The sequence below is a fragment of the Triticum dicoccoides genome, chromosome 6B (genome assembly GCF_002162155.2).
Source record: "Triticum dicoccoides isolate Atlit2015 ecotype Zavitan chromosome 6B, WEW_v2.0, whole genome shotgun sequence".
In the NCBI taxonomy this organism is placed as follows: domain Eukaryota; kingdom Viridiplantae; phylum Streptophyta; class Magnoliopsida; order Poales; family Poaceae; genus Triticum; species Triticum dicoccoides.
Genome location: NC_041391.1, coordinates 41,113,607 through 41,127,325, shown reverse-complemented (window position 1 = coordinate 41,127,325; position 13,719 = coordinate 41,113,607). Strand labels below are relative to the sequence as shown.

General features: G+C 45.4%; 1 protein-coding gene across 1 annotated transcript; it reads left to right on the top strand.

Annotated features, from left to right (window-relative positions):
- The first annotated feature begins 625 nt into the window (after positions 1-625).
- On the top strand, positions 626-2,810 carry LOC119325288 (catalase isozyme 2). Its single transcript, XM_037599040.1, has 3 exons — positions 626-721; positions 943-2,352; positions 2,474-2,810. The coding sequence occupies exons 1-3, from the start codon at positions 707-709 to the stop codon at positions 2,531-2,533; spliced, it is 1,485 nt and encodes a 494-aa protein (XP_037454937.1). The 5' UTR covers positions 626-706; the 3' UTR covers positions 2,534-2,810.
- Positions 2,811-13,719: the final 10,909 nt, after the last annotated feature.

Sequence of the window (13,719 nt, the reverse complement as noted above, 5' to 3'; positions counted from 1 at the left end):
TTCATTATTTTTAAAAACTAAAAAAAATCTGAATTAAAGGAAGTGATTTTTGGTGTGCCTAGATCCCAAAATCTGTTCACATTTTTTTTTGCGAAAAATAAAACCCGTTCACAAATCGACGAGGTTGGAACGACGTTGCATTCCATCTGCACTACACTCTCCCGCAATTTTCACTACTCCCTCTAATGATCTAAATGTTCTTATATTTCTTTACAAAGAGAGTAAATTACACTGCATTCTAAAAATAGTGATGGGAACGATCTTATATTTCTTTCCAGAGGTAGTAAATCACACTACTGCATTCCTAGCATCGAGTCTGGCGGTGGGTGAGTGCAACAGATCAACAAGAGATATGCACACACACGTCGGCATAGCAGCCGGTTCTGTATTTGCACGGAACTGGATGACGATGGAGCGACGATGCGGTGCACCCGCATCTATCCCGGCTACAGACTTTTCCAAACGTGGCGGGCCCACCACACCTTATCCTCTCTTGTCTTCTTGCAGGCCCATCCCACCTTGCAGCCTGTCATGGGGCCCACCTGTCAGAGGGTGGTCACGGCAGCCGGGCGGCCACGCCACCTCACCCCCGCCGTTATTTAAGACCGGCTCGAACTCACTTGTAGTGGCAGATCAGTGCAGTGAGAGTGAGTGAGCTCGCCACACTCCCCCCCCAGCTTAGCTGAGCTACTTCACTCAAGGAAGGATGGATCCCTGCAAGGTACTCCTACTTAATTACTGTAGACATCAGCAGATCTCACGCTATAATAGTTAACTGATTCATCACCATTTCTAGCATGTTGGTAGTAGATGGTGTTCTTAATAATTCACAAAGATACTGTCGATTTCATACTACTCTAGTGTTAATTATTTGCTCCGTAGCTCACTAGAGTCGGCTAGCTGATAATTGACACGCGCTCTGTGGGTGTCCATGGCGTGCAGTTCCGGCCGTCGAGCAGCTTCGACACCAAGACGACGACGACGAACGCCGGCCAGCCCGTGTGGAACGACAACGAGGCGCTCACCGTCGGCCCCCGCGGCCCCATCCTGCTGGAGGACTACCACCTGCTGGAGAAGATCGCCCACTTCGCGCGCGAGCGCATCCCGGAGCGGGTGGTGCACGCCCGGGGCGCCTCCGCCAAGGGCTTCTTCGAGTGCACCCACGACGTCACCGGCCTCACCTGCGCCGACTTCCTCCGCGCGCCGGGGGCGCGGACGCCCGTCATCGTCCGCTTCTCCACCGTCATCCACGAGCGCGGCTCGCCCGAGACGATCCGCGACCCGCGCGGGTTCGCCGTCAAGTTCTACACGCGCGAGGGCAACTGGGACCTGCTCGGCAACAACTTCCCCGTCTTCTTCATCCGCGACGGCATCAAGTTCCCCGACGTCATCCACGCCTTCAAGCCCAACCCCAAGTCCCACGTGCAGGAGTACTGGCGCGTCTTCGACTTCCTCTCCCACCACCCCGAGAGCCTCCACACCTTCTTCTTCCTCTTCGACGACGTCGGCATCCCCACGGACTACCGCCATATGGACGGCTTCGGCGTCAACACCTACACCTTCGTCTCCCGCGCCGGCAAGGCCCACTACGTCAAGTTCCACTGGCGCCCCACCTGCGGCGTCAGCTGCCTCATGGACGACGAGGCCACCCTCGTCGGCGGCAAGAACCACAGCCACGCCACCCAGGACCTCTACGACTCCATCGACGCCGGCAACTTCCCCGAGTGGAAGCTCTTCGTGCAGGTCATCGACCCCGACGACGAGGACCGCTTCGACTTCGACCCGCTCGACGACACCAAGACTTGGCCCGAGGACCTCGTCCCCCTCCAGCCCGTGGGACGCCTCGTGCTCGACCGCAACGTCGACAACTTCTTCAACGAGAACGAGCAGCTCGCCTTCGGCCCCGGCCTCGTCGTGCCCGGGATCTACTACTCCGACGACAAGATGCTGCAGTGCAGGGTGTTCGCCTACGCCGACACGCAGCGCTACCGCCTGGGGCCAAACTACCTGATGCTCCCCGTCAACGCGCCCAAGTGCGGCTTCAAGAACAACCACTACGACGGCGCCATGAACTTCATGCACCGGGACGAGGAGGTGGACTACTACCCGTCCCGCCACGCGCCGCTCCGGCACGCTGAGCCGGCCAGCTTCCCCGTGCCGACGCGGCCCGTCGTCGGGAAAAGGGAGAAGACGAGGATCAAGAAGGAGAACGACTTCGTGCAGCCCGGGGAGAGGTACCGCAGCTGGGCGCCCGACCGGCAGGACAGGTTCGTGCGCCGCTTCGCCGACGCGCTCGCCCACCCCAAGGTCAGCCACGAGCTCCGCGTCATCTGGATCGACTTCCTCTCCAAGGTAACTAAACTCAATAATTATTCATGCATGCATGAATCCATGGGAGGATTTACGCTGAATGTTCTTCAGTTGGTGATCAATATATAATTCACTCGATCGATTGATTTGTGGATGGATGCAGTGTGACAAGTCGTGCGGCATGAAGGTGGCCAACCGTCTCAACGTGAAGCCAAGCATGTGATGTGGATGGATGATGGATGGACCGTTCTGTGTGTAAACTTTGTGCTATATATAGGTATCATGGACCAGCAATAAGAGACCATGCCAGCTATAATGTGGATCATGTGGTCGATTACCTACCGTGCTGCTACTAATAAGTTACTATCCTTTTCTTTTATGTTTTTTTTGGGGTGATCCTTTTCTTTTATGTTGCAGTAACTTACTTGTAATCCAGCAAACGAAATTAAAGTGTGTGCTTTGGAGCTTACAAATCCAAACGTGTATTCTTCTTTGCCTTACATGATATTTGCTGTTCTGGATGGAACAAGATGACTCTGTTTTCGGTTTGCTAACCACATCAAAGTTTGTTTTACAGAACCTTTTGTGACAACTTTGAGTAACAAAGGAGCAGAAATTCAAAAGTGCACTTGCTACGTGCCCCAAAAGAACAATTCCCCAATGTAAGCAAAATACTCCATCCGTCTCAAAATGCTTGTCATAGTTTTAGTTCAAGTTTGAACTTCAGCTAAAACCAAGACAAATATTTTAAAGCGGAGGGAGTACAAAGGAAAAAAAAATGGATGCCACGGCTCTCTCGGGCCATTTGATCTCGGACGAGTGGCCGGATGCAATGGTTCATGCGTCCCTGTCGATGGCATGCATGTCTCATGGTTAGGGATGGCAATGGGTAGGGTATGAGTGGGTACGACCCTTTTCTGCCCAAACCCATACTCAAATCTTTTTTTTATATCCACCCACTTCTATATCCATGGGTACAAATTGGTACCCATGCCCATACCTATCGGGTATCCTATACCCAATGGGTATCCGGTGGGTACAATATATAGCATTCACATGACAAAAGTAAGATGAGAAAAGGGTCTTAATTTAGGTACCCATCCATAACAATCAGGTTTGCACTTACATAAAAAATTCACAATGACAACTGACACACAATTAAAGGTCCTAATCAGTGGTCCATGGGCTAGTTAAGAACTTAAGATAATTATTTATCTGCATATTATAGGGTTTTATTTATTTATTTATTTATTGGATATCCATTGGGTTATCCGTGGGTATAATTTCATACCCATACCCTACCCATGCATTTTATGGGTATGGATACCCATACCCATGGGTATGAAGTGGTAGAAAGTCTCACCCATACTCACTATTTTCGGGTAGGGTACCCGCGGGTACCCATACCCATGGACAAAACTGTCATCCCTACTACTCATGGCCCAGTCGCGTGTCCTGGCTAGCTAACAGTCAGTGTGGCTTCCTCCGCATTATGTCAGGAACCTGACCTTGGGCAACGTTAGTAACTTTAGTCCCACCTCAAATACGGGAGGCCGCTAGGACCTTCTTAAAAGGGAGAGTGCCAAACTCCCTCCAGGCCGGTCTTTTGTAATGTGGTGGGCTTTTCGTTTGTAGTGGACTGTCTGATACGCACCGGACACGTCCGAACGTATGTCGCACCGTTAATTTAATCTTGCGTCGAGCGCTTGGTTCTGCATGCTCGCAGCGCACGAGCTATGTTATAGTTTTTTTTTTGATTTTACGATCTTTTTTTGTTCTGTTAGAGCATCACCAACGCAGGGCGCTAAGGGCATGTACAATGGTGCTATCTTAGGAGTGCCACATAAGATAAATGATGATGTGGAGAAGAAAGAACTCATAAGAAAAGGCTTGTCTTCTCTTATTTAAGAGAAGATAAGAGATGATTTCTTAGCACAATTTGTCTCACCATATTTTAAGGAATGACAAGTTATCGAAGATAAGGTTACGATATAATCCATTGTAGACATACTTTTTTGTCATCTCTAAATTACATGCAAGATTTAAGATAAGACTGTCTTATCAACCATCGTACCTTTCCTGCTCGATGGGAAGTTACGCCAATCAATCCTAGCGTCAAGTCCAACATCGACGCAAGAACTGGTAGCGAGCGCTTAGCATTTTTTTCCCCTTTGCGTGAGTTGGAACGTTGAGCCCAACGACTTGGTTTACAGCTAGTTAGCGGCCAGCGTTGCGATCACGAGTGCTAAGGTGATTTTTTGTTTGACAATATTTATCTTTTCCTCCTTCAGCGCCTATGTAAGCGGCTAGCATTGGAGATGCCCCTAGCATCTGTATAAACGGCGAGCATTGTAGATGCCTTAAAAGAGAGTGCCGTACTCCCTTCAGGCTGGTCTTTTGAGATGTGATGGGCTCTCCCTTGTAGTGGAGTGTCCGATATGCACCGAAAATGATATAGACTCGACTAGACGAAGAGTCGCTGGTTGGTCCAATCTTTCACGGTACTTGCAAAACAACCACAAACGGCGGCAGCGACGGTCACAGAAAATAGATAGCAGACGTAGAAGAAGAACATGCCTTTGGATCAAGGAAATAGCAAGAAACCAAAGGAGTAGACTTGCACCAAAGTTAACCCAAAGTTAACCACAACAGCGCAGCAGCAAATCCCCGATCAAGGATCGCAGAAACTCATAATATTGGCGTCCCCCAGCCTGGGACCTTCTCTTGTAACTCTTGATAAAATAATCAATCACCCATAAAAAAGATCTGCCGTACACCAGCCGAAGCCGGCCCGTTTTATAGGCGAGGTCGTTCCATGGACCGACTAGGAAACGTAAAATAATTGGATACTGACTCTCTCTCTCCTACTTAAACTAAACAAGATTTACCTAATTAAATATCGGGACACTTGATCACCTAAGATTAAAAAAAATGAACTAGTAAACGTAACTACTGCTATGACGCTACGTAGGAAATATCCATACCACATGTGCACTTCGTTTCCTAATTGACTTGGGATGTCACGCTACTTGGACTAGAATTGCACCAATCACTACCCAGCTTGGCATACGAAAATTCGGTTTCACCTCCTCTGGCTCTACTAATTTGACAGAAAATTTGCCAGACAAATTTATATCATCAAATTTAGCATACGGTGCAACTCCCAGTATTTCTTTGTCATCATTCTTCTCCTGCGCAAACAATACTTTGTTTCCTCTACTCCGCGTCATAGCCAAAGAATCTCTAGTGGCCACATCAGAAAACGTCCGTACATATGCCGATGTATCGGGAGCTGAGCCTGAGTTGCTAACACATTATCTATTATATTATTATTACAAGAGACGAATAAGACCCCACGTTTGTCCACACAAATTAAATTACCATGACCATTAATTCTTTTTTGCTGCAGTACTTACATGTAATTGAGCCAAAACATGTGGTGCCTGGACGCTTTCGAGCTTATATGAATCAAACATGTATTCTTCTTTGCTATTGCTGATTCTTAGTTGCCTGAATGTTGACCACCTATAATTAGTTGTACCCTTCAAAATTTGCACCTTCGACATATATGACTTGGAGATGAATGAAATTTCAAACGGGATTGATAAATCTCATTCGAATGAGATTTAACCAAGTCTCAGTTGATGATATATTCGTTAGATTTTACGTGGAGATCCATGCAAAAATTTCTTTCAAGAATCGCTTTCTTATTTTTTGTATGTTGTATCACTTGAGTGAGACTTGGTTAAATCATAGTCGACTGAGATCTGACAACACCCAATTTCAAACACCTTAATTATAAATAAGAGGCTACTGGAGATATTTATTTTGAGTGTATGTTTACAACAAGTTCACAGCTGCCATGCGAGTAAGTTTTGATTCATAATTAATCCATGAGGCAAGTTCTTTATTTTGGCGGGGAAGTCAGTTGTTGCTATTCTGGATGGAGCAAGATGAGCCTGTTGTCGGTTTCCTAGCTGCATGAGTTTTACATTGTACTCTCCCCGTTTCAAAATAAATGTCGTGAACTTAGTACAAAGTTGAGACACTTATTTTGAGACGGAGGAAGTACAACAATGACCACTGACCAAGGAGGGAAATTCTAAAGTGCGGCTGCTCCCCGATGAAAAAGAAAAACAACGACCTTCACACACACACACACCCGCGCACGCGTACACACGCACGCGCACGCCCGCACGCACGCACCTTGCCTGTTTTGAGGACTAGGGGACAACTCACAAGTCGCACCAACTACTAGTTTTGCTCAAGAAAAAAAATATCTACTACTAGTACTATGAATAGACCCAAAAAAACTACTCCCTCCGTCCGAAAATACTCGTCGGAGAAATGCATAAGAATAGATGTATCTAGAACTAAAATACATCTAGATGATAGACTTACTGGATCGACTAGGAGTAGATCGGTGGCATATCTTCTCTGTTTGTGTGTTTACCTTAGCCTTCCGGCCATCGCTTCAGCGACGGTCGGTGTAGAGGTCGATGGTGATGGCCGAGAGTGGTGGCGTCGGTGGGCTTCCCATCGCTTCAGTGCCTCCCTCTGGATCGGAATAGGGTTAGAAGTGGGGAACAGTGGCGGCGACAAACCTCGTACCCTGTGCCCTGGTCCCCACCTCCTCTTCATAGCACTGCGTGACAGGGGCCCACCAGCCTTGCTTGGGCTGGACGTCCCCGATCAGGGCGTGGGTCAAGGGCCCAATGAGCCGTTGGGCCCATTGAAGGAGAGATCAATCTAACATTCTCCCCCTTGATCTCAACATATACTTTTAACTTTATACTTTGAAATAACTCTTTTCAAAGTACTCGTTCCATCACAGATTTGCATGTAGAGCATGTCTCATCATCACGGTTCATTCCCGATAGAATCAACACCTACAACACACTCCTCTGTTTTGAAACAGATTCTTTAGCCTTGGGCCCTTTTATTGTCCGGAAATCTTAGACTATACCATAAAACCCATGTCGACTGTGTGTTCTCCTAACACACTGGGCGGTAAGCGTTTAATAAGCAGATCTGCAAATGCTTGGCTGTTGCTTTCATGCTCCAAGCATTTCAACATAATTCCGGACTTTCTCCTTAACAATGTATAACTCTGTGTCAATGTGTTTGGCACCACACTTGACTCGTTGTCATAGGAGCGAATTACTTAATGGTTATTGTTGTTGTCAACCATTATCAACTTCGGGTACATGTTTCCTTAACCTTTTTGCCTGTCCCTCAACCTCATATCATGCTATACATTATCTTTACATCATATTAATGATAATTGATTCATTCTTTAGAGTTTTTCCACACAAAAACTCCAAGTGTGAAAGTCAGCGACAATTGTGGATTTTGCTGTATATTTCACGAGTCTTGTCTTTGTACTCACAATCTTTTGAGAGCATTTATTTCTTTCAGCATGAGGCTGATATCCTTGACTCCATTCCAGTGATCTATATCTGGACTGGACATTACCAAAACAACCCGGTTACGTGAACTGTGTCACGGTAATGTTATACTTTTGCATTCATTAAGCTTCCAACAGCTGAAGCATATGGTACCATATTCATTTGGTCTATTTCATATTGACTTTTGGAACACTAAAGTTCCCAAAATCATTACCCTTTACTATAAGAACAGGTGTAGGTTTTCTCGCATGCATACTTTAGAAACTTTCCTTAGCATGCCCATGCGACACTCCTAATACCCCTTTTATTCTTTTCTCGGTGAATCTCGATCCTTATAACGAGAGACATTCTTTTGAACTTTGAGGACAAGAACTTCTTTTCCTCCTGCAGTCGAATTAACATCACTACTAACAAGCAGAATGTTATCCGCATGTACAAGATATAGGAAATGAAATTCCTATTCTATAACTTTATACAAACACAATTGTCCTCTCATTTTCTTTAACCCAAAACAACATTTGATTGCTTTAGTCCATAAAAGACTTCTTCAGGCAGTATCCCCTGTGTTCTTTACTTTCATCTGATGTAACTCAGATCATAATATCTTTCATCTGATGTAACTCAGATCATGATGTGCTACCAACACTCATTGTAATCTATTCAGTGTAAAATGCGCAAAAACCTTCTGATTTTAGTCGTGTTTTACACCTTTACATATTTCCTTTGGAGTCACATTGACCTTGTAGACTCTTTACAGCCTACTGTTTTTGCTCCAATGGAAATTGCTCATGAGTCCCGAACATCGTCAGAATTCACCAATTTCATTTCATCTCACATAGTCTCTTATCATTTAGATAAGCAGACACTTCTCAAAGCTCGATTGAGCGCTTTAAATGAGGTGGGATCAACCTCCATTTAAATTTCACTAACATAGACTTTATAGTAATCAGAAGTATCTGATTTTCTCATTCCTTGAGACCATCTGTGTCTCAGGTACTGACACTTCTTTCATATGGGGCTGTTGTTGCTCTGTCATTGCCAAGAGGCAAATTAATTGTATAGTCTTTCACTTCCAAGAGGCAATAAGTTTTACAGGGACCTTTATCACAAGATCCATGTTTAATCATTCCTCCTTTATCGAGATAGCAACGGGTGTTGTATAGGTCATACAACATGCTCCGCAGATACAATCTATTTGAGTCTTAGGTATCTTCATACCATGCTCCCCCAGATTACTCCATCTTCACTAAGAATGGCGTATCTTTAAACTTTATTATTTGGGTTTATTCTGTTAAAACTTTCTTCTTTATGGCACTTTAAGCACCGTCTTAGTATTCCTTAGTTTTCTTTTCTTGAGGGGTATTATTATGATCATCGTACTCCCCCAGACGATCACATTCTTCATTGATGGATATCTTATATTCCTTTCTCCCCCTCGAAATGTGGCAAGAACTTTTCTGTCACAATTTCGAAAAACCATTCACAACTCTTGTGAATTGAGGAAACTTTGAGTATCTACTTCATTTATCTGATTACTTCATATGTAATGAAGTTATCTGTTAACTGGTATGGGAGTATTTTTTTTCCTTATTCCATTTCAGAAACTCAACAGAGTTCTTTATCATTAGTACTTTTGCAAGTCACACTTGCATATCATTCTTATCTTTAGGTTCGTCTGTAACTTTTATTCTCTTCGGAGTTATTGAGTGCTTAATGACCGTTACACATAAGATGTATGGTCGATACTAGGAAAGCATAATAGCTACTCCATACTTTTCTCCTAGAGTGGGACACATTAAAATCACATGAGTCATCATGTCTTTCATACAGAGTAAGTCTGAGAAAATTTCTGCCGCCATACGGGTTACGCAGGGATTTTCCCAGACTTTTCCTGCCATGCGGGTTTTATCATAATCATCTTTTCCCGCCATGCGGGTAATTCCCTGTAAGAGACATAAATGCCAGAATTGGCTCTTTTGACTATATATTCAATCATCAAATTTATAAATAAATCCGAATGCTCTTTGACACACATGCTTGATCCGACGTTGGTCAAATTAAACATGCATGTTGCTTGTTTCATCTCAAATCATGTTGATTGAAAAATCTTCTTCATAGAGAGTACATGAAAGACATTCGTCAACCAAGACTCTCAATGATCTATCTTTTTTCTTTTCTTGGATATTAATATTCAAGAATTTTTTTTTGAAGCCATTCTTTAGAGAGCACATACTCCCTCACATTATGACCTTTCTTGGTCATCTTTCGGGTCACAAGTGCGGTCACAAGTACCCAGCCATTCGCTTTTCACGAATGAAAGCATGGAAAACTTTTAGTCTGAGAAAACTTACCAATAATCAACAATAATGAGCATAAAAAAATAATCCCATGTTGGCCTGGTTAAAAAAAATATGCAGATTAAACTTTGAAAAACTTTCTTTTATATTGTAAATCACCGTTGGGCAGAATTAAAATAAAACATCATCCTTCTACATTAATTCCATATCACCGTTGGGCGGAAATGAAATAATGCATATAACTCATAAACAATGTGATGATAGTATAAACTTTCTTTCATTGTATGTCTATTAAACAACTTTGCTAAGAAATAACCATCATCATCAACTTTATTATAGCGGAAACAAGAAATATACATTTCTCTCGTTCAAAAGCATTTCTTGATCTTTTATCTGTTCTCTGAAAATTTTGATACAAATTTTATCAGAGATTTAAGCTTCGAACATAAGACTCATAGAATTATAATATCGTCATCATCAACTTTGGTCAGAAAATAACAATACCATAATTAAACTTTAATCAAATATTTTTGTACTGTTATAGCAGAAGCTATTTTAATCTGATTTCACCCACAAGTGAAAAAAAAACTTATCTCAAAAACTATTCATCCAATTAAATTTTCCGGTTGGTTCCAATTTAATTGGATGATAAAACTTTACTTTCTTTGTAAAAAAAACACTATTTACACAGCGGAAAAACATGAATAAAAATTCACGAACTTTTTACCTTTTACAGAAACTTTTCTATGACCAAATAAAAAAAACATGAACCTTTTTTTTAGTTCTACAGAAACTTTTTCTTTATAAAATACATGAACTTTCTTTTTCTGAATTTTTCTATTCTTTGAATAAACAGAATTAGCTGCAGTAGAGAAAAAATGCAGCTGGCCCGGCCTACCGCAGCCCAGCCGCCCTTGGCTCAGCGTGGCCCAGCTGCTGGGCTCGGCCCAGCGCTCGTGGCTGCCCTGCCGCAGCCGGCCTCCTGCCACTTACGGCCCAGAGGGCCCGTGGCCAGCTAGGGTTTGGCTCCTGGCCGTCGGGTTCAATCCGAGGGTCCAGCGCGCGGATCGGGCGAACAAAAACGCCCAGCACCCGTCGGGGAGAGAACCCTAGCCCATTCCCGCATCGCTCGCGCCGCTCGCCTCCTCTGTTCATTCGAACACAACGACGGCAAGCCAACTGCGGTGCTCAGCCAGGCCGCCGGCGACGGGGTCGAAGACCACCGCGCCGCGCGTGCCTCGTGCTCGCATCTCCTTCCTCCGGTTCCCCTTCTCTTTCCTGTGGCGCCCCCGCTCTCTGTCTCGCTCCGCGGCGCCGGCCCCTGTCCAGGTCGCCGGGCCACCGCACCGCGCCCGGTCGCCGGCGACGGCCACCACGCCGCGCCGCGCCATGGCGCTCCTTTCCTTTCCCTTTCTGCATCCACCACCTCTTCCTGTGGCAGAGAGAACGAGAGAGAAGGATAGTGCCGCGGTGCCGCTGCGCCCCCTCTGCTCCCCTTCCCATCTGCGCCGTTGCCATCCCCTTCGCCGACCGCGCGTTCGCCTCGCGGTGAGCGCGTCGCCGTCGAACGGTTTGGCGGCGGTGCCCTTTGCCCCTCTCGGGGTGATGTTCTTCGTCCGACGCCTCGGCTTGCCGATGCGCTTCCGGATCGAGAGGAAAGGCGCGGCCTTGCGGCGGCGCTCTTTGCCGGTGAGGCCCTTCTCCGGTTATGTGTTTTCTTTACCCTGTAGATTAGGGTTATGTCGGGAGGACTTGATTCTTTTGATTTCCACCGAAAAACTCAAACCTTAACTGATACCATTGATAGACTTACTGGATCGACTAGGAGTAGATCGGTGGCATATCTTCTCTGTTTGTGTGTTTACCTTAGCCTTCCGGCCATCGCTTCAGCGACGGTCGGTGTAGAGGTCGATGGTGATGGCCGAGAGTGGTGGCGTCGGTGGGCTTCCCATTGCTTCAGTGCCTCCCTCTGGATCGGAATAGGGTTAGGAGTGGGGAACAGTGGCGGCGACGAACCTCGTACCCTGTGCCCTGGTCCCCACCTCCTCTTTATAGCACTGCGCGACAGGGGCCCACCAGCCTTGCTTGGGCTGGACGCCCCTGATCAGGGCGTGGGTCAAGGGCCCAATGAGCCGTTGGGCCCATTGAAGGAGAGATCAATCTAACACTAGATACATCCATTCCTCCGACAAGTATTTCAGGACGGAGGGAGTAGTATGAATAGAGAAGGGCTCTTCGTCGAAACAAAACAAAAAGAATAGAGAAAAATTAATGTGCTTGACGTTGACACACAGTGCAGCAGGTTTTTCTGCACTTTGGCGAGTGCTCCATCGTCACGCGCTCATGCACGACTCCTTTTCTCCCCATCAGTGTTTATAGGGAAATTTGGTTCTATACCACTAAAGGGACTTCATGAAAGTACCATCCCAACACCATTAGGGAAATTTGGTTCTATACCACCAATCACTTTGTTTTATAATTACTTTTTCCTTCCTTCTTCTTCGCATGCTTATTTGGCGGAAGCAAGTAGGCTCGCTATTAGTTTATTTAGCGGCATGTAGTTCAAATGCTTAAGCAAGCTACTAGTCTACTTGCTTCATTTGGCGGAAGCTAGTTCAAACATTGGATTAGTAGCCTTCCGCCAAAGCTAAACAAGAGGCTTCTAATTATAAGCTTCATTTGGTGGAAGCTTTGAATTAACAGCTTTACTTGGCAGAAGCTTTAGGAGTGAAAGCTCTAGTAGCATCATTTGTCATCCAACCATAGCCGTATATATTTGGCCAACAATTTGAACTAATGGAACGAAATTGGTTCAAACCAGACAAATTTCATTCAAGTTTGGATATAATTTACATAAATGAACGATATTTCGATTGTTTTACGAGAAACTGTATAAAAACAAACTAAACCCTATAGGCGACCACCTTGTAAGCGTGGGACATGGATCCTCTGACTTAGAAATCCCTGCCATACCCTGCCTTTGGGTCGCTGATAGGTGGGCCCCATGCTCAGTGGGACCCATTGTCAGTGACTCAAAGGTAGGCTAGTCCACGGCAGGGGATCCTCGTCCGTAAGTGTGGCCGTCCTGTCCTGCTGCACCGCCATCGATGTTCGTCGTCCCTCCAGCGGCGCAAGGTTGCCGGAGGGCCACGGCAGCCTCCTTGATATTATGAATTTTGATACATTTTTCTACAAATTTGCAAACATAAATGGTTTGGCTTTTCAAAAAGATAATACATCTTATATTTTGAAACAATGATTATTTTTTCAAGAAACCCAACTACACTAAAGAAACCAAAGGAAACCGGCGGTGCAGTAAAGGCGCCCAACCATTGTAGTTTAACATAATACAAACACGGACACCCACATACATGCACTGATGCACACATACACGCTCATATGAACGCAGGCTGGGGACGCATTTATTCGTCATCGTTCGTAACCGTGTTCAAGTATGAACGGAGGACGCCGCAAGTGGGCAGGCCTGCGAGTCTCCGGGTATTCAACGATAGGACGGAAATATTGCCCCGGTCGCCTGACCTCGAGGAGGCAACGCGTCCGCGGCTGCTTCATTGCTTAGTTGTCAGGGTACTAGTACTACCAAACAGTGGAAACACGGTATCATCATTGAAGGTAAGAAAAAAACTTGTATTAGTACATCCAATCCAATCCAGTCACTTACGAATGAACTATTCTACTGCTAG

Bases quoted from the DNA above. Each gene is read 5' to 3' on its own strand.
- LOC119325288 (XM_037599040.1), top strand. The intron at 2,353-2,473 runs GTAACTAAACTC...GGATGGATGCAG, and splicing joins GGATCGACTTCCTCTCCAAG to TGTGACAAGTCGTGCGGCAT.